This window comes from Scyliorhinus torazame, chromosome 1 (assembly GCF_047496885.1).
Source record: "Scyliorhinus torazame isolate Kashiwa2021f chromosome 1, sScyTor2.1, whole genome shotgun sequence".
NCBI classification, from domain to species: domain Eukaryota; kingdom Metazoa; phylum Chordata; class Chondrichthyes; order Carcharhiniformes; family Scyliorhinidae; genus Scyliorhinus; species Scyliorhinus torazame.
The window spans coordinates 353,763,361-353,785,050 of NC_092707.1; the positions used below are offsets into that span (position 1 = coordinate 353,763,361).

The 21,690-nt window shown below is 44.3% G+C and overlaps 1 protein-coding gene across 1 annotated transcript; it reads right to left on the bottom strand.

Moving 5' to 3' along the window:
* Positions 1-13,513: 13,513 nt before the first annotated feature.
* Positions 13,514-16,797, bottom strand: zfp36l2 (zinc finger protein 36, C3H type-like 2). The gene is made up of 2 exons (XM_072510422.1): positions 16,509-16,797; positions 13,514-16,293 (listed from the first exon to the last, which is right to left on the bottom strand). Exons 1-2 carry the CDS (start codon positions 16,563-16,565, stop codon positions 15,151-15,153), a joined length of 1,200 nt encoding a protein of 399 aa, XP_072366523.1. The 5' UTR covers positions 16,566-16,797; the 3' UTR covers positions 13,514-15,150.
* Between the last annotated feature and the right edge of the window lie 4,893 nt (positions 16,798-21,690).

Here is a 21,690-nt window from a genome sequence, read left to right on the forward strand (position 1 = left end):
GGATTTTAAGAGATGGGACATGGTGCCCTGTCTCTGGTGGGTAGGGTGCAGGCGGTCAAAATGGTAGTCCTCCCGAGATTCCTTTTTGTGTTTCAGTGCCTTCCGGTGATGGTCACGAAGGCTTTTTTCAAGAAAATTGAGAAAAGTGTCATGAGTTTTGCGTGGGCCGGGAAGACCCCGAGAGTGAGGAGGGGGTTCTTGCAGCGTAGCAGGGATAGGGGGGGGGGGCTGGCACTACCGAGCCTTAGTGAGTACTACTGGGCCGCCAATATCTCAATGGTGTGTAAGTGGATGGGAGAAGGGGAGGGAGCGGCGTGGAAGAGATTGGAGATGGCGTCCTGCAAAGGAACCAGCCTACAAGCAATGGTGACGGTGCCGTTGCCGTTCTCCCCGAAGAAATACACCACAAGTCCAGTGGTGGTGGCAACACTAAAAATTTGGGGACAGTGGAGACGACATAGGGGAAGGACGGGAGCCTCGGTGCGGTCCCCGATAAGAAATAACCATAGGTTTGTCCCGGGGAGAATGGATGGGGGATTTGAAGCATGGCAGAGAGCTGGGGTTGTGCAACTGAGAGATCTGTTCGTAGACGGGACGTTTGCGAGTCTGGGAGCACTGACGGAAAAATATGGGTTGCCCCAAGGGAATGAATTTCGATACATGCAACTGAGGGCTTTTGCGAGGCAGCAGGTGAGGCAATTCCTGCAGCTCCCGACGCAGGAGATTCAAGATAGAGTGATCTCAGGGACATGGGTGGGGGATGGTAGGGTGTCGGATATATACAGGGAAATGAGGGACGAGGGGGAGATCATGGTGGATGAGCTGAAGGGGAAATGGGAAGAAGAGCTGGGGGAAGAGATTGAGGAGGGGCTGTGGGCTGATACCCTACGTAGGGTAAGCTCGTCGTCCTCGTGCGCCAGGCTAAGCCTGATACAATTCAAGGTTTTACACAGGGCGCATATGACCGGAGCAAGGCTCAATAAATTTTTCGGGGTAGAGGATAGGTGTGGGAGATGCTCGAGAAGCCCAGCAAACCACACCCACATGTTTTGGTCATGTCCGGCACTGCAGGGGTTCTGGGTGGGGGTGGCAAAGGTGCTTTCGAAGGTGATGGGGGTCCGGGTCGAGCCAGGCTGGGGGTTGGCTATATTCGGGGTTGCAGAAGAGCCGGGAGTGCAGGAGGCGAAAGAGGCTGATGTCTTGGCCTTTGCGTCCCTAGTAGCCCGGCGAAGGATATTGCTTATGTGGAAGGAAGCCAAACCCCCGGGCGTGGAGACCTGGATAAATGACATAGCAGGGTTTATAAAATTAGAACGGATAAAGTTCGTACTAAGGGGTTCGGCTCAAGGGTTCACCAGGCGGTGGCAACCGTTCATTGACTACCTCGCAGAACGAAAAAGGAATGGGCCCGGGCGGGTCCTCAGGGATGTGTGTGTATAGATATTTGTACTCGGTTATGTATATTGGATTGTTTGATTTTATTTTTGGAGAGTTATTATTTTTGATATGGCAGTTGCCATTTAGTTTATATATTATTTATCTATTTGTTAAAACGGCCACTGATATTTATACTGATATAGTGTTGTAAAAAGGAAAACCTTTGTATTGTTTTGTTTGGCCAAAAAATCTTTGAATAAAATATATTTTTTTTAAAAAAGTATATCTTAAACATCAGATGCCCAAACACCACCCCCAACCCCCTTCATGTTGAATGCATTACCATTGGTGAATCCACCTCCATCAACAGCCTGATGGCCACCATTTATCAGAAACTCAACTGGACCAGTCCATTAATGCTGGGGCTACTAGAGCAGAACAGGAGCTGGGTATGCTTTGAATAGTGCCACACTTCCCAACTGTAAAATGTTTCTCCACCACTTACAAGAGCGCGATGGAATTCTCCCCACCTGCCTGCGTACATCTGCATTGATACTCTGGAAGCTCATCATTGTGCGGGACAAAGCAGTCTGTTGATCAGCTCACCATCCACCCAGGATACCTGAACATCTATCCCCTGCACCATCAGCTTCAGTGTGTGCTTTAGGGGCAATTACCAAGGATTCTGCAGTAGCTTTGCCGTACCTTTCAAACCTGTGACACATATGGTCCAGTGGTTAGCACTGCTGCCTCACAGCGCTAGGGACCCGGGTTCAATTCTGGCCTTGGGGTCACTGTCTATGTGGAGTTTGCACATTCTCCCTCGTGTCTGCGTGGGTTTCCTCTGGGTGTTCCGGTTTCCTCCCACAGTCCAAAGATGTGCGGGTTAGGTGGATTGCCATAATAAGTTGTCACTTTGGGATGTGCAGGTTAGGCTTTGGGATTACGGGGATAGGGCAGGGTGGACAGGAGAGTGGACATGGGTAGAGTGATCTTTAGAAAAATCGGTGCAGATTAGATGGGCTGAATGGCCTCCTTCTGCACTGTAAGGAATTTATGAGCATCTGTAAAGAAGGGCAGCAGGGACAAGGGTACACCTTCACCAAGTTCCACTCCAAACCATATTCCATCCTAACTTAGACAAACATCACCAATCATTCATTGGAGCTGGGTCTAATACTGGAATCACTAATGACATCGTTGGAACACTTTTATCTTGAAAGAGACTACAGTCTGAGATTGTTGACCTCAATGTTGAGGCTAGAGGTTGTATAGTTCTCAATCAAGAGGATAGATGCTGATCCTCAAGTTTGCATTGAGCTTCACTGGAACACTGCAGCATGAGTCGAGGACAGAGATGACAGCGTGGGAGAAAAGTGGAGAATTAAACAGTCAGGCCATTGGAAGCTTGGGATCTTGTTTGAGGACTGATGCAAGTGTTCTACAAAGTGATCACCCAATCTGCAATTGCTCTCCTCAACTTACGGGAAGTCACATAAATGGAAAGGAATGGATGTTGGGAATGATAGAGTCACCACCTTTCTATCCCTTAGCCTGTGTTGTCTTCAATATTTTGATTGAACCAAATAGACTGCATTAAACAAACTGAGGGACAAATTAAAAGGGCAGCCCCTTAAAAAGATACTGCCTTAAACAAAAACAAAGAACAAATGATATTTAAAACGTCAAACTGAAATGTGATTAAAAGGGTCCATGCAGGACCCACTGCGCACGGAAGGCCTCAATGGTAACCATGGACACTGCATGCTCCCTCTCCAGGGACATCAAGCTGCGAATACAACTGCAGAAGTGGGGCAGACAGTCAGGTTGGACGACTACCTCAGTCGCCTGCTGCCTGGACCTGTTTATGACAAGTTTGACCAGGCCCAGGAGCAGATTCACAAAGACGCTCTCCTCCTTCCCCACCCTTCTCCACACAGGGTGCATGTCGATCAGGAGCCTGGGACTGAAGTGCAAAACAAATTGCAACAAAAGGTTTTTCAAGAAACTGAAAAGGGGGCGGTCCAAAATAACTTACATACATGTGCACCACAGACCCACGAGGCCTCAAAAGAGCAGGCATCTTGGGAGTCCGTGAACCGATGCAGTCTACGATTGTATGGACTGCTGCGTGCAACATACCTCACTCTAGGTCTCCAGGTTTAAGGGGAAGGTCTCCTTCGTGGGGAATTCCGCCACCGTCAGCAACAAGGTGCCCCAAGTCTGGGTGATGGGCGAGGGCAAGGAAGTGAAGGGTGTGCAGGAGCAGCCCATACCTTGTTGTCTTCATGCTGCTGTTACCCCTTTTATCCTGGTGGTTTCAATTTCACTAAAACACCTAATAAGTGGTATTTTATCAAACACCCTTTGCAAGTTCATACACACACGATATCAATTGTGCTGTACTTATCAGACCCTCCCTGTTATCTCATCAAAAAGACTCAATTAAGTTAGTGAATCACAATTTGCATGTAACAAATCTAAGCTGCCGCTACTTTACTCGTCCAAACTGGTTGTAGTGGCTGTTAATTTGCGTCAAAGTTATTACTTCGAACAAACCTCCGCACCACTAAACGTTAAACTGATTGGCTAGTTTTATCCTTCTTCCCGTTTTGAATCAAGGGTGTAATGTTTGCAATTGTCCTTGATCTCGCCATCTAAGGCCCAAAATACTCCTTCCAGGTGAAATAGTTCTTCACTTGTACTTCTTTCAATTTTGCACACTAAATTTGCTGCTGACAATGTGATCTCGTCTACATCGGGAGATCAAACATAGATTAGGTGACCGCTTTCCGTAACACCTCTTCTCAGTATCCAAGGATGGCACCGAGCTTTGGATGGCCTGCTGTTTTAATTCTGTATCTTGTTCTCACCTCTTTGGCACTACGCCTATATCTAAGAAAGTTTGGAAGATTGTGGCCAGCATACAAGAACACAAGCAATAGGAGCAGGAGTAGACCATATGGTTCATCGAGCCTGCTCCACCATTCAATAGGATCGTGGATGATCTTGGGTTTCAACTCCATTTCCCACCTGCTCCCCATATCCCTTCATTCCCTAAGAGATCAACGCCTGGGTTCTTCATTCCTGAGACTGAGTGTTGACGCCAGGGTAGGATTTGTGGACTTCTATGACAGCCGCACCTGGGTTGATGCAACAAGGGTCTAGCACCGGTGCCACGTGGAACACAATGGATTCCAATGAGAAACGGGGCTGGATTCACCGGATTCACAATTGACACTCAGGAGGCGGACAAGCTGCAGCTGCATATACACACTTCACTCCCCACACACACCATCCCAGCCAACAAGATGGCACTAGTTGCTCCCATACAGCTGATGGGTCGGCTGGGGCCAGAGGGCACCTAGGGGTGGTGGCCTGGGGAGATAACGTACGACCTGTGGCCCTAATTTCACAGCATGCGTGCACAGCTGCATGGCTGTTTTGCAGGCTGTGGAAATGGTGTTCCGTGCCCATTCACCCCGGCCCCACAGCCCACCTCCTGGCCCCACACAGTCCGCCCCCCCCTCCCCCCGTACTTCCCCTCGGCCCTGGCAGAAGCCCACCCGGCCAGCGGCACAACTGACAGCAAACTATGGCGATGTTGGGCACTTTCCGTACCCTCTCCCTCAGCAGCCACAGAGCCTGTTTCACGATTTTGTTTTATAAATTTAAAGTACCCAATTCATTTTTTCCAATTAAGGAGCAATTTAGCGTGGTCAATCCACCTAGCCTGCATATCTTTGGGTTGTGTGGGCGAAACCCACGCAAACACGGGGAGAATGTGCTAACTCCACACAGACAGTGACACAGACGGGATCGAACCTGGGACGACGGTACCGTGAGACTGCAGTGCTAACCACTGCACCACCGTGCTGCCCTCGTTTCATGATTTTTAAAAGCACAAGTGAGCCTTGCCGTCAGGAATTTGGCCGATTGGAGGTGGAGAACAGCGGAGGCCCCAGAGAATACCGGATCGGGCTTACTAATGATATGCCAATGACACTTACTGCACGTGAGTTCTGGAATGCATTGATGCCACTGTTGTGACAACAGTGAATTGCGAATTGGCGTGAAATTGACACCCAGCCCAAGTTTGGCGTCAGAACCGATTCTCGGCCCAATTGTGTTTCTGGGTTCCGGCATCGGCAGACAGAGAATCCCACCTCAGAAATCTGTCTATCCCGGCCTTAGATATATTTCAATGGGAGCATCCACAACCCTCTGCGGTAGAGAATTTCAAAGATTCACAATCCTTGGATTGAAGTAATTTCTCCATATTTCTAGCATCTTCAAAGTTTCTACCCCAAGTTCCCTCAAAATCTCGGGTGCACCCATTCCAGACTGGATGACTTATCCATTTTAAGCACCACAAGCCTTTCTAGAGCGGCCTCTTTATATATTTTTAATCTCATCCAGTATCCCAACAATCTTCTCATTTACCATAGCTCTGGTAAAGTCCTCTTCTGACACAAAGTTGACATTTAGTATCTCAAACATTTTATTCCGCCTGCACCAATAGATCTCCGCTTTACTGTAAATATGCCAGATGGTCTTTTATGTTACCCACCAATCTATTCTTGTACTGTCCCTTTGCCCTTCTTATTTCCTTTTTCAATTCTTCTCTACTTTTTACAGTCAGCCAGATTCTCCCTTTTATTATTAGGCTGATGTATGTTATAAGTCCCTTTTGTCTGATTCATCTAGCTCTCTTACTCCCTAATTCCTTTGACACCTGGAAAGCTGTGAATTTGGTTGCCTTTTCATTCCCGCCTTTTGGAAATACACCAAACCTGTACCCGAACCATCTCCTTATTGAAGGCCACCCATTCTTCCATTTCATTTCTGCTTGGCGGTTTTCAGCTTCAGTTTCCTGAGGAAACCGTCCCTCTTCTAGATAACTCCTTGACCCTCTTCAAAATTAACCTGAGCCTGATGATGCTATAATCACTATTCTAGGGATACTTCTCCACTTTATTCACCTGGATTAGTTCCAGCAATGCCTCCTTCTTCCTGGAAAGCAAATATACAGATCCAGAAAATTGTCCTGAATACATTTCAGAAATTCCTCTTTCTTTTTCTGCCCTTAACACAAACACTGTCCTATTCAATGCTGGGATAGTTAAAGTCTTCCATTATCGCTCCTCCATAATTTATTTGCAAATTTCCTCCTTTATCTCTTCCCCACTATTTGGTGGGTTATAAAATACACTATCAGCCGAATAGCTCCTTTATTGTTTCGCAATTCCAACCAAGATATTCAGTTTTGGTTCCTCAAGGATATCTCTCTTTCTCGCGCTAACATCTTCCTTAAACAAAATTGCTACGTTTGTTTCCTTCCCTATCTTTCCCGAATATCTCATACCCAGGAATGTTATCCATGTAACCCTCTCCTTTGTTGAGCCTGGTTATTGCCAATATTATATTTCTACCTGGCTATTTGCATCTGCAGCTCATACATTTCATTCCAAGCCTAATTTATAATTCTCTGTATTTAATGTGATCCCACTTAATTCTGTTTCCAATTCCACATCTTGGTGCCTAATCACTTGTTAAATTAGTTCAAATCCTTCCCCATAGCACTTGTTAACCTGCCAGCCGATATTGACCCCAGCTCTCTTCAGGTGCAGACTTCTGTAGGTCGCTCCTGACATAGAACTGGTCCAAATGTCCTAGGCCTAGGAATGTGAAGTTCCCTCTCCTGAACCATGTCTCTAGGGAGATGTTAACCACCCATTTCCATTGAGTTTTATACCCACTAGTATGTGGCGCTGAGAATATTAGATATGACTGGGTAACCCAAGGGTTGTAAATCTGTGGAATTCCCTGCCCAGTGAAGCAGTTGAGGTTATCTCGTTGAATGTTTTTAAGGCAAAGATAGATAGATTTTTGAACAGTAAAGGAATTAAGGGTTCTGGTGAGCAGACGGGTGAGTGGAGCTGAGTCCACAAAAAGATCAGCCATGACCTTATTGAATGGCGGGGAGGCTCAAGGGTCCAGATTGCCTTTCCTTCTCCTAGTTCTTATGGCTACTTGGAGGTTCTGCCCATTTTAACTTCCTTCCAACTCCTTAAGACACAAACTGCAGGACTTAACTGTAGTTTGGACAACAACTTCTGGTTCTTCTCCTTCCCCTTCCAGAATGTTCCACAGCCTCTCAGTCCATTACCCGACAGGAGGGAGGTAACAAATGATATATATGCCACAGGGTGTCTGTCCTCCTGACTATGGGCTCCCTCCTTGCAACCACATTCCTATATTTTGTTTATAGCCCATTATAAATATTAATGCAGATACTATCAACTATTTTTATTCTCCAAATGTCTAATTGCTGCTACTTCACTTTTATGGAACCAAAAAAAACCAGTAACTAACCTCTTGCCTGTCAGCTGAAACTGAATAGCTCTCAGTAAAATATGGTAACTATAAAGTACAACTACAGTAACTTGCATTTATAGCATCTTTAACTAATTAAAAACACCCCAAGGCACTTGACAGGAATGTTATCAAATAAAAAGTGGCACTGGGCCATTTGAGGAAATCGCCATGGTACGAGATACTAGGGTACTAAACGCTTTGTCAAGGAGCATGTTAAAGGAGAGAGAAGTAGAGGGGCTGGGAGGGAAATCCAGAGCTTAACGTTTAAGCAACTGAACGTGTGGCAACCACAGTGGGAGCGATTAAAATCAGGGATATGCAAATCAAAATTGGTGGAGGTTTGCAGATTAGAGATGGAGAGGGATGAGACCGTGAATGCATGTGGAAACAAGAACGAGAATGCAGGGTCCCAGGTTCAATTCCCAGCTTGGGTAACTGTCTGTGCGGAGTCTGCACGTTCTCCGTGTCTGCGTGGGTTTCCTCCGGGTGTTCCGGTTTCCTACCACAAATTCCGAAAGACGTGCTGTTAGATAATTTGGACATTCTGAATTCTCCCTCTGTGTACCCGAACAGGTGGCGGAATGTGGCGACTAGGGGCTTTTCACTGTAACTTCATTGCAGTGTTAATGTAAACCTACTAGCGACAATAATAAAGATTATTAAAAGCAAGGCTTTGCTGACCCATGGAGGGAGTACAGCAAAGGTTTACCAGGCTGATTCCTGGGATGGCGGGACTGTCACACGAGGAGAAACTAAATCAGTTAGGATTATATTCATTGGAGTTTAGAAGAGTGAGAGGGGATCACATTGAAACTTAAAATATTCTGACAGGATTAGGCCGGGTAAATTCAGAAATAATTTTTCCGATGGTGGGGAAGTTCAGAACTAGGGGTCATAGTTTGAGGATAAGGGAGTAAACCTTTTAGGACTGAGATGGGAAGAAATTTCTTCACCCAGAGAGTGGTGAATCTGTGGAATTTGTTACCACAGAAAGTAGTTGAAGCCAAAATGTTGTGTAATTTCAAGAAGGAATTAGCTATAGCTCTTGGGGCTAAAGAGATCAGGGGAAGGCAGGATCAGGGTATTGAACTTGATCAGCCAAGGTCATAATGAATGACGGAGCACGCTCAAAGGGCCTCCTTCTGCTTCTATATCCTATGTTTCTGTGACCCAATGTAAGCCTGCGATCTCAGAATTGATTGGCGAATCTGATTTTAAGCAAGTTCTGATTTGGGCAGCAGAGTTTTTGATGAGCTCATGATTTGGAATATGGAAAATTGGCTAGGTCAGCATTGCAATAGTTAAGTCTAAAGCATGCATGAGGGTGCCAAAAGACGGGCTGACAAACACATTCTGCTCCTATGTCTTATGGTCTTATAGGAGAATGGGAATGAGAAAATATTAGCCATGATTGAATGGCAGAGCAGACTCGATGGGCTGAGTGGCCTAATTCTGCTCCGATGTCTTATGGTCTCATACACCGTATATAGAGTGCCCAATTCATTTTTTCCAATTAAGGGGCAATTTAGCGTGGCCAATCCACCGACCCTGCACATCTTTGGGTTGTGGAGGAGAAACCCACGGAAACACAGGGAGAATGTGCAAACTCCACACGGACAGTGACCCAGAGCCGGGATCGAATCTGGGACCTCGGCGCCTTGAGACAGCAGTGCTACCCACTGCACCACCTTGCTGCCCTACCGTTTATTTTTTCAACTTCCTCCCCTCAGGGCACTGACTCACTGGTTTACATTTGTACAAATGCCATCCATCTCCCAGAGAGTGGCCATCTTGATATACAACCTTGACAGGGGGAGAATTACTGTAACTTTGACAGATTAGCAAAAACTACAGACTGCTTTATTTAATATTTGAACCAGAAATTTGTTATGAATTTTCCACTCATTCACGTCGAGTTACATAATTGGCTGCAGAAAAGAAACATGAGCAATTAAAGAAATGATTGGCAAATATGTGAACATGAGAACCCACTCCAGGACTATGATCAATGTTTAACCCTGTGAATTATTAAACATGCATTTATAAATTGTTGTATTTATGAGGAAATGTGAAAACTGAACATGAAAAGGTGCCAGCATTCCATGCCTACAATCGTCCATTTTAGTTTAAAAATACATTACAAAGTTGTAACTAGGAACATCTAGCAATGCAATACACAATTTATGACATGATTTGAACCCACTTGAGAGATTCCGCTTTGGATTTATGTAGTCGTCTTGCTTACGGAAATACAGAATTCAAACAGAATGCAGACCTTTCAGCCCAAGAAAATATTTAGTATGCAACATAAAGGCTTTTTAAAAAATAAAACCGCCCCTCGCCCAATTACCCTTCCTCTCCATAATGTGACTGTTCATGCTGTGGTATAGTTCTTGTGCAACAATAACTCTTTTGATACATTGCCTAGGAGTCTGGATTGAGAGCGTTTGCAGGCGGTCCCATACTCACCTGGCTTGCACATTCACTTCCAGGAGAGATTACTTAAATGCCAACACTTTTTTTCCTCCCTCATTTCTGACCCAAGATCTCGGAAGCCTGGCTGGGATCTTCACCATTCCTATGGCACAGTACCATATTAAGCTGTAAATTTGTCTGCGGAGTCCTAACTCCACAAACTAGGCACTTTTGTTTTATCACCAGGAATTCAACTGGACTACAATTTTGATGGGCTTTTAAAAGTTTCAGTGTCCATTCATTGTACTACAGGTTTCTCTTTTCACAAAAGTGCAAGATAACTTGCTAGCTCGTGAAGAAAGATTGTTTGAAATATTTTACCATAGTGCTCTCCCGTGCCACAATTTGCATTTATATAGCACCTTTAACATAGTAAGATGTCCTCACAATACTTCACAGGACTATTATCAAACAGGTTTACTACTGAACTGCTAGAGGTAGGTTTTAAAGGAATATTTTAAAAGGAGATGGAGAGGCTCCGGCACAGACAGTTGAAGACGTGGTCACTAAGAGGGCAATGATTAAAATGGGGGGAGATGCACAAGCCAGAATTGGAGGAGTTCAGAGATTTTAGGAGGGTTACAAGTCTCTAGAGATTGGGGAGGTCAAGGCCAAGGCCGAGTAGGAATTTGGAAACAAAGATGCAACTTGGTTAGGATAAAATCGGCAGAGTTTTGCATCCAACTTCCAACACGATAGAAGTATTTTGTAGTTCCTGGAGACTTTCCTCAATACCATTTAGTATCAGAAATGTGCAGAGGATTATAGTTTCAACTATAAAAGTGAAAAAAGGGCCAGGTTTGTAAAGCTTTGATGGGCAGTGCTGACAGGGCTAAACAGAGACGACATCAAGCATTTCAGCTCCCAATTAGTTTGGATACTTTTCATTCTCATACCCAAACTCAGAAATATTTTTAGGGAAAGAACAATATTAGTTACTGATGGGAACATGCATGCAAAAATGAGACAAGATATGGTAGGTATAACAGAATGTGAGAAAACCAGAAGCAATTCCACAGATATTCAAAAATAAAACATTTCACATGTGCATGAAAGTGATAATACATGTAAAAATAATGGATGCCAAAATGTTTAAGCAGAGCTATTACCACATGGAAATGATGTGAACATCTTGAAATCTGTAAAAAGGTACAAAATTAGAATATTAGCTCGTTCTGCACTTTAATCCTCAAATCTTAATAAAACAGGTACTGCATTGTAATGGAACGGAGGGGATTCTCTTGCTCGAACTTTTAATTATCTAGGCCTTTCACACAAGGCAGCATTTAGCACACCATCACCAATGTGTGATATGCTGCATCAATTTTCTTATTGTTCATTGCACACAACAGGGATCTCATTTACAAAATATGCCAATTAACAAATTCTCTATTTGGATAGTTGCACCATGTCACAAGAAATTAAGGAATCTCTCCACACCACTCATTCCCCCATTAAATTTTAATGAGGATTTCCAGCCAAGTGCCATTCTTTTTCTATTTTCATCCTATTCATTTGCATGGGAGCAAATGGTTTACTACCACTCTGCTACCAATGGACCCCTGTAACCAGATGCCAGAGGCCATCCAGGTACAAGCCTCTGCATTTCACTTCCTTCTTACTGGGAAGCACATCAGATTTTTGTCTGGCACCATCCAGCGTGATAGGCTTTTGACTAGGAACTGATCAAAGCAGCAAGTGTGGCCTGACCAGATCACTCCACCAACTCTTAATGCATTCCAGCTCAGCTACATTCTCAAACTAAAAAGGTTCTGGGCAACCACTACTAGCCACACCTTCAGTAGCATTAACTTGGGACATAAAACCAATTTGAAAAAGTAAACTTGAAAAAGTAGTTGACTTGGATTCATCATTGAAGGCAATCTCAGGCAAATAAACCCCATTTGTGAGGTGCAAGAAAATGAGCAATACAATACAGTATAGGATTCAATTTGGAATCAGCAGCAATATATTTCTATATCAATGCAATGTTCCAAGGTGCTTCATGGAATTATTGTATAAAATTTAAACAGCGAGCACATAGAGATGAGCTAGGCCAGACCAAAAATATTCATAGAGGTAGGATTTAAAAAGGAGAGAAGCTGGGAAATTGAGTGAGTATCCCATATGTTTTGTTTGTTTAAAGAAGTGAATTAGCAAGGGGATCAATGTATGTATTGTTACTTAAGAGTTTTGCAATTCAGTGTACCTGCTGCATTACAGACCCAATTGAAATCAAAACTTCAGTCTGGGTACAAAGTAAACATTGGCATTAATGCTCTCACTGAACTACCAGTGTGTCCACACAATAAAAACAAAGACATAAACTGATGCACTTTTTACAGTTCTCGTTGAGGTAATATGCAGAGAGAGGTTGAGTGAATGTATTGTAGAGATTGGAGTTTTGCATCAAGTTATTATGGTTGCGAGCAGTGGTTGTGATATATCACTTAAATCCACTTATTCCAGATAATTTGGACTTAAAAAGACAAGTGCTTTCTACCCATTGTGACTGATACTAAATGACACAGTACTTTGATTAACCCCACTCCCAAGGGAAAAAGAGTTGATAACTAATCTTAGATGTGGAAAACACAAATGCAATTCAGTAGGTTTTCATGATAAAGTCTTGTGCACAGATCACAAATTTTGAGACAAAATAAAGGCAACTCGTGTTTATTCGCAACTCTGGGGCCCAATACTATTGCAAGGTGCCTTTTTTAAAAAAAAAAAGCTCACAGTACAGCTTCATAATATATACCTTTTAAGACATTTACAGATCAACACAAGTATCAAAATTGCTTGGCTGCAATCATCCACTGAAGAATAGTTTAAATATAAATTTTAGGGCCATCTTTAAATAACGTGTTGTTTGTTTTGCATATCAGTGTTTGTAGCAGTTAAAAGTGAGTAACATTACCATGATTAAGGTTCACAACCACCTAACTTTATTTGTAACAACTTAAACCATAGAAGGGAAATGAAACATAGTATGGAGGTGTGTATGAATAGATTCCCCTTTGTAGTCAAGGAGTTCAATGCTTATAGAAACTGGTCTTGGGAATTTTATGTAAAATGTGCTCAAACTGCCTACTGTAATAATCTGGTTGAAGGTCATTTGCTACCCACCTCTCCCACCCCCAATTTTGCTCCACATAAATCTAAAGCATCACACCAACATAAGTATATAACGTAATGAAAAGAACATTAAACCAACCCATTGCTCAGACAAAAAAAAAAACTCTTCCCATCACACACCAACATCCAGAGGACATTTACAAAGTTCTTCAAAAATGATTTTATTGGGAGAACTACAAAAAATTTACAGTACAAATTTTACAGTCTCACACTTTTAATCTGTAGTGAACTGACACCCCAAGTATTTTTTTAAAACAAGTTTTTTTTTTCCTTTTGTTACATTCAAAGGATACTTCTGTTAAAGTAGTCAAAAGAGAGTACATAGTGCTCATAATCTGTACCTACTATGTACAAACTAAACCTACTATCATTCACCCAGTGTCTTGGAAAATGTGAAGTTTTTTTTCCTTTTTTTTTGTTTTTAATAGTAAATCCCAGAAAAAAAACAAAAAAACCCAAAAGCAGAGTTCCATTCTCCAGACATTTCAGATTTACTGCAAAAAAAAAACTGTTCAGACCAAGTGGTGGCATGTCTCTCACTCCCATCCCCGCCCCCCCCCCCCCTCTTTCCTGTGAAGATAGGCTGCTTTTCTTAACAAAGTTCACTTCCAAAACTATTACATTCAGAGAACTGACATCCCCCAATTATAAAAAAATACTTTTAAAGGGAATGCACATTTGTTCTGAAACTTGAGCTTGTTATTTTGGTGAAGAAAAATAAGAACTGTCTCTGTAACTGGACCCTGAAGGCACTGTCAATATAATACTGGGTCCAGGGTGCTACATATTTTGGCTCTTTATTGTGTTTTTTTTTAAAAAAAGGAAAAAAAAATCACAGTGTCATTTATACAACAAAAAAAAAAAACTTATGATGCCACTTTGACTTAAGAATGCCACATTAAAGTCTGATACTTGAAGTTTTAACCACTGACTTTGGACGGTCTAACATCCCCAGTTAACTTTACATTCTTTTTAAAAAATGCCTACCATCTTTTAACCCTAACTACTTCCACAGCATCAAGAACTGATTTCTACAACATAGAAACCATGCAATTTTTCATTTCGTAAACAAGGAAAAAAATTAATGAAATAAATATTACATACAATCTCTTAAATTAAGATTTTATCATTTACAATAAAATAACCAAGTGAAGTTACAAAACAAAAACGGCATATATTACTGTGAAAAGAACACACTCCACATTCTGCAGATTAATAATGGCAATCATAATTTAAACATAATAAAAGAATATATATCTATTGTTTTCATCATACGCGATAAATACAGTATGAACAAATTACCAATGTATACTTTCTCGAGATAATAAATAAGTTAAATAGTTTTATAGCGAGTTGTGCTGCGATGTGCTATCACAACAACTGAAACAGCTAAAAAAAATTTAACAATCAGCAGTTATTTCAACAATTACAACTAACTCAACGAACGAGTGCTCGACGAAAAAAATCTGCAACACGTTTCTCTCCTCTAGAAAAGGCAAACGGGCCACTAGGTGGCAATGGAAAATAGATTAACTTGCAACAAAGTTTGGAATGAAAGTTTTTTTTCTCTTTTTAAAACAAGGCAAAAAAAAAAGCAAGTCCTGTAATATTTGTTTCCTTTAACGAAGGCATTTTCTTGGCAGGATTTTTTTGTTGTTGTTGTTGTCTATAATGTTTTGCAATTCGTAAATAAAAGTTCTGTTAAATAGAAAAAAAGTTAAGTGGAGTTTATGTTTTTAATATCAAAGAGACGATGTCTTTTTTTTCCCTCGTTGTTCTTTTCTAATCTTCGGAAATGGAAAGCCTGCTGAATATAGGGAGGCGCCTGCCCGGGTCCATGCTGGGGGACTCGGAGCCACTCAGGCTGCCCGAGCTGAGCGAGCCGCTCAGGTAACTCTCGCGGTCGGAGAGGGAATCCGGGGGGCTCGGCGGGGCGTCGAAGACCGGGGACTCGGCCAGCCGCCGCAGGCACGACTGCATCTGGCTGAGGATGTAAGGAGGGGACGGGGGGCAGACATTGACGGCCTGCTGCTGGCTGTATCCCCCGCCGCCCAGATGCTGGGTCTGGATGGCCAGCGGGGTGAGCAGGTTACTCAGCTCCTGGCTGGAGAAGGTGAAGGCGTTGTTGGCGCAGGCTGGCAGTGCGGGCGACAGCAAGTCCTCGCAGAACATGTTGGAGGAGCCGGACGACGACGAGGAGGAGGAGCAAGGCGGCGGCGGCGTGCGGGAGGTCGGGCTCTCCAGCAGCGGCGACTCGAGGCCGCTCGAGCCGCTGGGGAAGCCGGAGAAGCTGAGGCTGTGGTGGAGCTTGGGCCGCGGCTGGTGCTGGCCGCCGCCGCTGTGCTGCTGGAAGGAGCTGACGGCGTTGTTGTTGCAGGGCACCTGCCTCCTCTCCTCGGCGTTGTGAATGAAGTGGCAGCGGGGTCCGTAGGGGCAGAAGCCGATGGTGTGGAATGTGCGGCACAATTCCGTCTTGTACTTGGGGTGGCGGGTCAGGCTCCGCAGCTCATGCATGCCGTGGGCGAACTGGCACTTGTCGCCGTACTTGCAGGTGCCGCTCTCCTCGAAAGGCCGACACAGCTCGGTCTTGTAGCGGGTAGAGTTGACCTGGCCGCCGGCCGCTGCTTTCTGCTGTTGGACCAGGTGCAATGGGCTGAGCGGCTGCTGCTGCCTCTCGGCGCTCTCGCTGAACGAGCGGTCGCGGAACTTGTTCTCTTTGTTCAGCATGGCCGTGCTGCTGGACTCCTTGATGTTGGGGAAAGAAGAACTGGGATACTTGGTGGACGAGCTGTTGGCCAACGCCTGTAAGTTGCTGGTCGAGTGCCGTCTCAGAAATCCCGGCGCAAAACTTGTTACAGGGGTCCCCACTGCCTTTTTATCCAGCATACTGTTAAAGTTATTGTAGTTATTCAGAGATTTTTCGTTCTGGTGTAGAAACAAAAGGAAAAGGGGGGAGAAAGGAAAATAAAATGCAAACAAAAATTAGAATCTCAAAGCATTAACCAAGTATCACAATGCATTCATTTACACAAGTCAAAAACTTTAAACCCCCTCCCCCTCCAAAAAAAAACTTCTGGAAAACTTTCCCCTCTCCCCCCGAACTTCCAGGAATCAGTTTTCCCTTCCCGGTTTTTCTTTACCTTGTTGCACAAGAAATCGTTGATATCGTAGAAAGCAGACAGAAGAGTTGCAGACATCTTCAGGCAGTAGTTTCTACAACTGAGATCCTGCTCTCGGGCGAAGGCTGGAGTCACGATTGCGTTTTGTTTTGTCCTTCCCCCAGCAAAAAGAGAGAGGTGAGGTCCGAATGTATGAAGGAGGAGAGGAGAGAGAAAAAAATAAAAAAAAAAGTCTTTTTTTGGTGGTGGCGAAGTTGAACTGCTAGAACTCCTCGCTGTGCCTGCCTTGTTATAAATATTGAGCGCTCGGCAGTGGGAGGGATTTAACCAGCCTGCTTTCGGAACCCTGGCCCCGGAGTCGCCAGGACAACGAGCGCTTGATTGACAGGCGGTCCTTAACTGGTTAGCATAGGCTAAAGTGCAAAAAAAAACTCTCTCTCACGAGCTGGGAAAGTCACTATTACTTTGTCCAGGGAAGAAAAAACTTCTCTGTGCTAGATGCCCGTCCAGAAACTAAAAAAGGGCGCAACTTGCAACTTATATGTTTCTCTTCTTCTTTGAACGGTTTGCCTGGGTTTTCTGTGTTGGCCTTCGCTGAAATACCGATACATGAGAGGCAACGCGTCACCAGTTACAAAAGCACACAGCTGGTGTTACTTCCACTATTGAAGCCGGGACTCCGAATTTAGCAAAGTGGCGGGATTTCATTCCCACCCCCACCCCCCGAGTTTGAAGGGGTTCTTGTTGGAATTTGGGGCTTGCTGCAAACCCAGATACTGTGTGCTAGTCTGCTATGGGGATAAAGTATATTTTAATTTTTAGCTCAAATAGTTGATACATGACCGCGAGACAGAACTTTTTTTAAAAGCAGCCTGTAGCGATAGATCACACAGACCCCCCCCCCCCCCCTCTCATATGAGCCCCCATTTATATCCAACGTTATGGGGCGAGGAGGGAGTTTAACGTTCATCCAAGACTGAAAATGAGGTATTGCCCAATCTAATCCAAATGCAGTCCGCTGCCCTGATCCGAGCCGGCTAGGAAGACAACTGCACTTATTCCTATTTATTTAATGCAGCGCCAAGGGTGTGTGTATCTGCCGCTGCAAAGTGTGGCCGGGTTTTCTCCTAAGCTTTTCGGGGTTGGGTTGGGTGGGGTGGGAGGATGTTGCTGTGAAATCCGCATCTTTGAAAACAAAATACTGTACAGTTCAGTAAATTCGGGCAATTGCTGCGGCTGGTTGGAAAGTTGGGCACGAGGTACTTGCAGAAATGTCTGTTTGCTGCTCAGAGAAAAGGACAGAAACCCGCAACGAGGAAAGCGACACTCAACTGGTGCCCGGCAAAACTAATTACAACTGCGTACCCCCGCCCGGGCTGGAACCCTCATCCAACACCCTCCCCCCCCCCCCCCCCGGGGAGGAGTCTCACTGGGTGGAGACTCACAGACAGGAAGTCAATATTTGGGGGAAAGAAAATGCCGACAGTTCTTTTGAAATTTTTTTTGTTGCAACATCTCGACGACTTTTCAACTATTTCCAATGCGTATGACACCTGGATCCTGAACCCCGGCCGGGGGACTGGCTGCATTAAAGTAGTTCAGGAGCTGCCGCACTGAGGGAACTAACTTCGGCCCAGTTCCTGTCCTGAGCCGCTGACAAACTGGTTACAATTTGGCGGAATAAGGCGGTGCCCACCCCATACTTTGAACGTGTTTCTCTCTCTCTCTTAGACTGGTCGATTATTTTTTGTTGCACTGAATGACGTACAATTTAAGTCTCCTATTTTGGAAACTTCTTTAAATGAAAGGAAGAACGAGTGAAAACAGTACGACACGCTTAAAATAATAACCCCCACTCCATCTGGCCACCAGATCCTTAAACCCCCCCCCCCCATCCCTCTGGCCACTAGACCCTTAAAGCGCCCCCCCCCCCCAATCCCTCTGGCCACCAGACCCTTAACCCCCCCAAATCCCTCTGGCCACCAGACCCTTAACCCCCCCCCCAATCCCTCTGGCCAACAACCCCCCCCCCAATCCCTCTGGCCAACAAACCCCCCCCCCCAATCCCTCTGGCCACCAGACCCCCCCCCCCCCCAATCCCTCTGGCCACTAGACCCTTAAACCCCCCCCCCCATCCCTCTGACCACCAGACCCTTATTTCCCCCCCAATCCCTCTGGCCACCAGACCCTTAACCCCCCCCCCCCAATCCCTCTGGCCACCCACCAAACCCTTACCTCCCCAATCCCTCTGGCCACCAAACCCTTACCCCCCCCCCCCCCAATCCCTCTGGCCGCCAGACCCCCCCCCCCGATATTCTGCCCCCCGAGCAGCTACTAAAACTGCAAACAAGCAGTGGATTGTAAACGTTTCACACCATTTCGGTCAGAAGAGTTTAAATACTTTTGAAAAAATACCAATTCCTCCAGGCCATGTATTAAAAAATTCTTTATGGATGTTGAAAGTTGTACATTTATCTGGAAGTTAAACTGTTTTCACTTTACATCATTTCTGCCACGTTTTCCTCAGCAGTTTTCAGTCTTCCTCCATGAGGTGGTGAAAATGCCACGTTGCCCCCCCCCCCCCCCCCCGCGCAAAAAAACAGCCTGTCCTCTCTCTTCCCCCACCCCACTAGTAAGACCGAATTTAAGCATGGACATGGCCCGCTTTCCACAAACAGCTCCCCCCCCCCCCCCCGGCCGGCAGGAATAACGTTATATTGGACTCAAGATTTGACTGGTTGATGCTGCAAATAAACCTAAACACCCGCTGCCCCCACCCCTGACAGCAGCACGGAGCGCCCCCGTGTGCAACATCTCAAATATGGCAGTGAAGCCCAAAGACAGAGCCCAGGTCATTAACCCCCTCCCTGCACTGGCACAATGCAGAACATATAAACAGTGATGTTAACCATTTCCCCCCCAAAAAATTACATTAGCCCCGCCTTGTTTGCAAGTATTCCGCCTTGCCTAATAACGTAACGATATCCGAATGGACATTCATTTCTAAAACCAAAATAAGTCGTAATCAGACTCTTCTATCCAGTCTACACTAATGTGAGCAACATGTGTTGATGCCAGATGTTACATTTATCAAGTGAACAGCATTTTAGTGTGATTAGTGCTTTCATAAAGAATCATTTGTACATGGTGCGTATAAACGTGCCACTGTTGCAGAATTAATAGGCATTGCACTGTCTGCCAGTTAATTATTTCACACTGCCCCAAATGAGTGGCAATATTTAGTCACCAGATATTTTTAGTGTCTGTAATAAAATGCAGTCTCCCCAGAGCTCTATCACTGGGACAGTGATACTCATTGTAATTAACAGTGGTTGAGGGAAGTGATTACCTGTAAGATTGTGTGGAGCAGCATGGACTGACACTGACATTAAAAAAAAACACTTTTTAAATGTTTATGTTACCATTTTGACCATGCTATTGCAATGGGGTTGTCCCAGTGGTTTGGTTGAGTTTTTCTGCTGGAGCATGGTATGCAGTGACCTTAAGGGATAAGACTCATGGTGATAATTAGCAGAATGGGAATGGAACCTCTCTCAAAAAAAACCTCCCCAAAGTATAAAGGCTGAAGGCTAGGAATTGGGAAACATTACACAGCGCGCTTTCGTGAGGCAAGAAATCCAACAACAATGGTTGAAAATGCTGCTTTGTGACGACTGGCTGATCGCTGCATGTTTAACTGAGAATAGCTCAAGACAGTCTACCTACCACAAAATGGTCTGTCAACTGATCACCACTCCAAGAATCAGCATGGTATCTGTGTTCGACTGGACACATGTCTTGTGGAAATCTTAGAGTTTTTGGGGAGACTGATCAACAGACTTGTATAGGGGGTTACTCAATAATGTACCTACCTATCAGCAACTGTACTTCAAACTAATTCACAGTATCTGAAAGGACCTGATAAGGCAATAAATGTAACTCCTTGATTGTGGCGGTGATGATGGGTGAACCTTTACCTCATTACCCATACTAAATGTAAGGGAAGGATCTGCAATGTTGCCGTGCAAATAATCTTTGGTAAATCTTTCCCCAATCTCCAATTATATTTTGGAGGAAAAATATTAGAAGTCCCACAACCTATAAATTTGGTACGAGAAGTGTGGCTTGTAAACTGTTTAAACAGGGGCCGCCTGCTTTCTATGCAGTCCATTTAATTTGGACATAACGCAAACCCTTTTGAAATATTCAAGAATAACATGTGTATATATAGATACATAAAATTTTAAATGCATCACAGTTGTGTTCTTTGGGTTTGTTGTGTGTTTCACAGGACATCTGTGTAAACAAAGTCTTTCTGCTCATGATTGATGTCTTGTGCAGCTATGGCATTTGTAGTTCCACATTCTGAACATTTGAAATAAATCAAGTTTCACAAAGCGCATGTAACCCTAAATTGGGTTTGGCTCTTTAGGCGCTCGTTTAGATACACTGCACATGTAAACTTAACTTGAGAGTGTGAATTATACTGTGGGGCTTCCTCATGCATTCTAACCAGTCCATATCTGGATTGTCTTTTCACTTCTTAAAATTCGCTATATATTTTTTAAAAACACTCACATTAGGCTTCATGACTTTTTTTGAATATAGATTTAGGTACCCAATTATTTTTTTTCCAATTAAGGAGCATTTTAGCGTGGCCAATCCACCTACCTGCACACCTTTGGGTTATGGGGGTCAAACCCACACAGACACGGGGATAATGTACAAACTCCACACAGACAGTGACCAAGGGCCGGGATCGAACCTGGGTCCTCAGTGCCGCAAGCAGCAGTGCTAACCACTGCTCCACCGTGCCGCCCCAGGCTTCATGACTTAACTTGCTTTGTCTGTGCAGTTTCTTTTCTTTTTGCAACATCAAAAATTATTCAGGGTTCAGTATCAGACAGTGCATCACTCTCGTCCTTTTTTACTGAGAAAAATCTCTGCTGCCATCAGCACAGAAGTTGCAACTTAACTTGCCTAAGAGTTGCACAAATTAAGCTTTACCCTTCCCGATATGTTTGGATACAAGTGGAATTTATAAGAATCTATGGCATACTTTACCAACAGACAAGTAACTGTGATGCTAATATATATATATATATATATATATATAATTTGGATTGCAAACGTACATATAATCCAAAGTATTAATAGCATAACTCCGTTTGCAGGTATCTTGGGACACATGGAAAACCAATAA

Bases quoted from the DNA above. Each gene is read 5' to 3' on its own strand.
- zfp36l2 (XM_072510422.1), bottom strand. From the start codon at position 16,565: ATGTCTGCAACTCTTCTGTCTGCTTTCTACGATATCAACGATTTCTTG. The intron at 16,294-16,508 runs GTAAAGAAAAAC...TTTCTACACCAG, and splicing joins ACGATTTCTTGTGCAACAAG to AACGAAAAATCTCTGAATAA.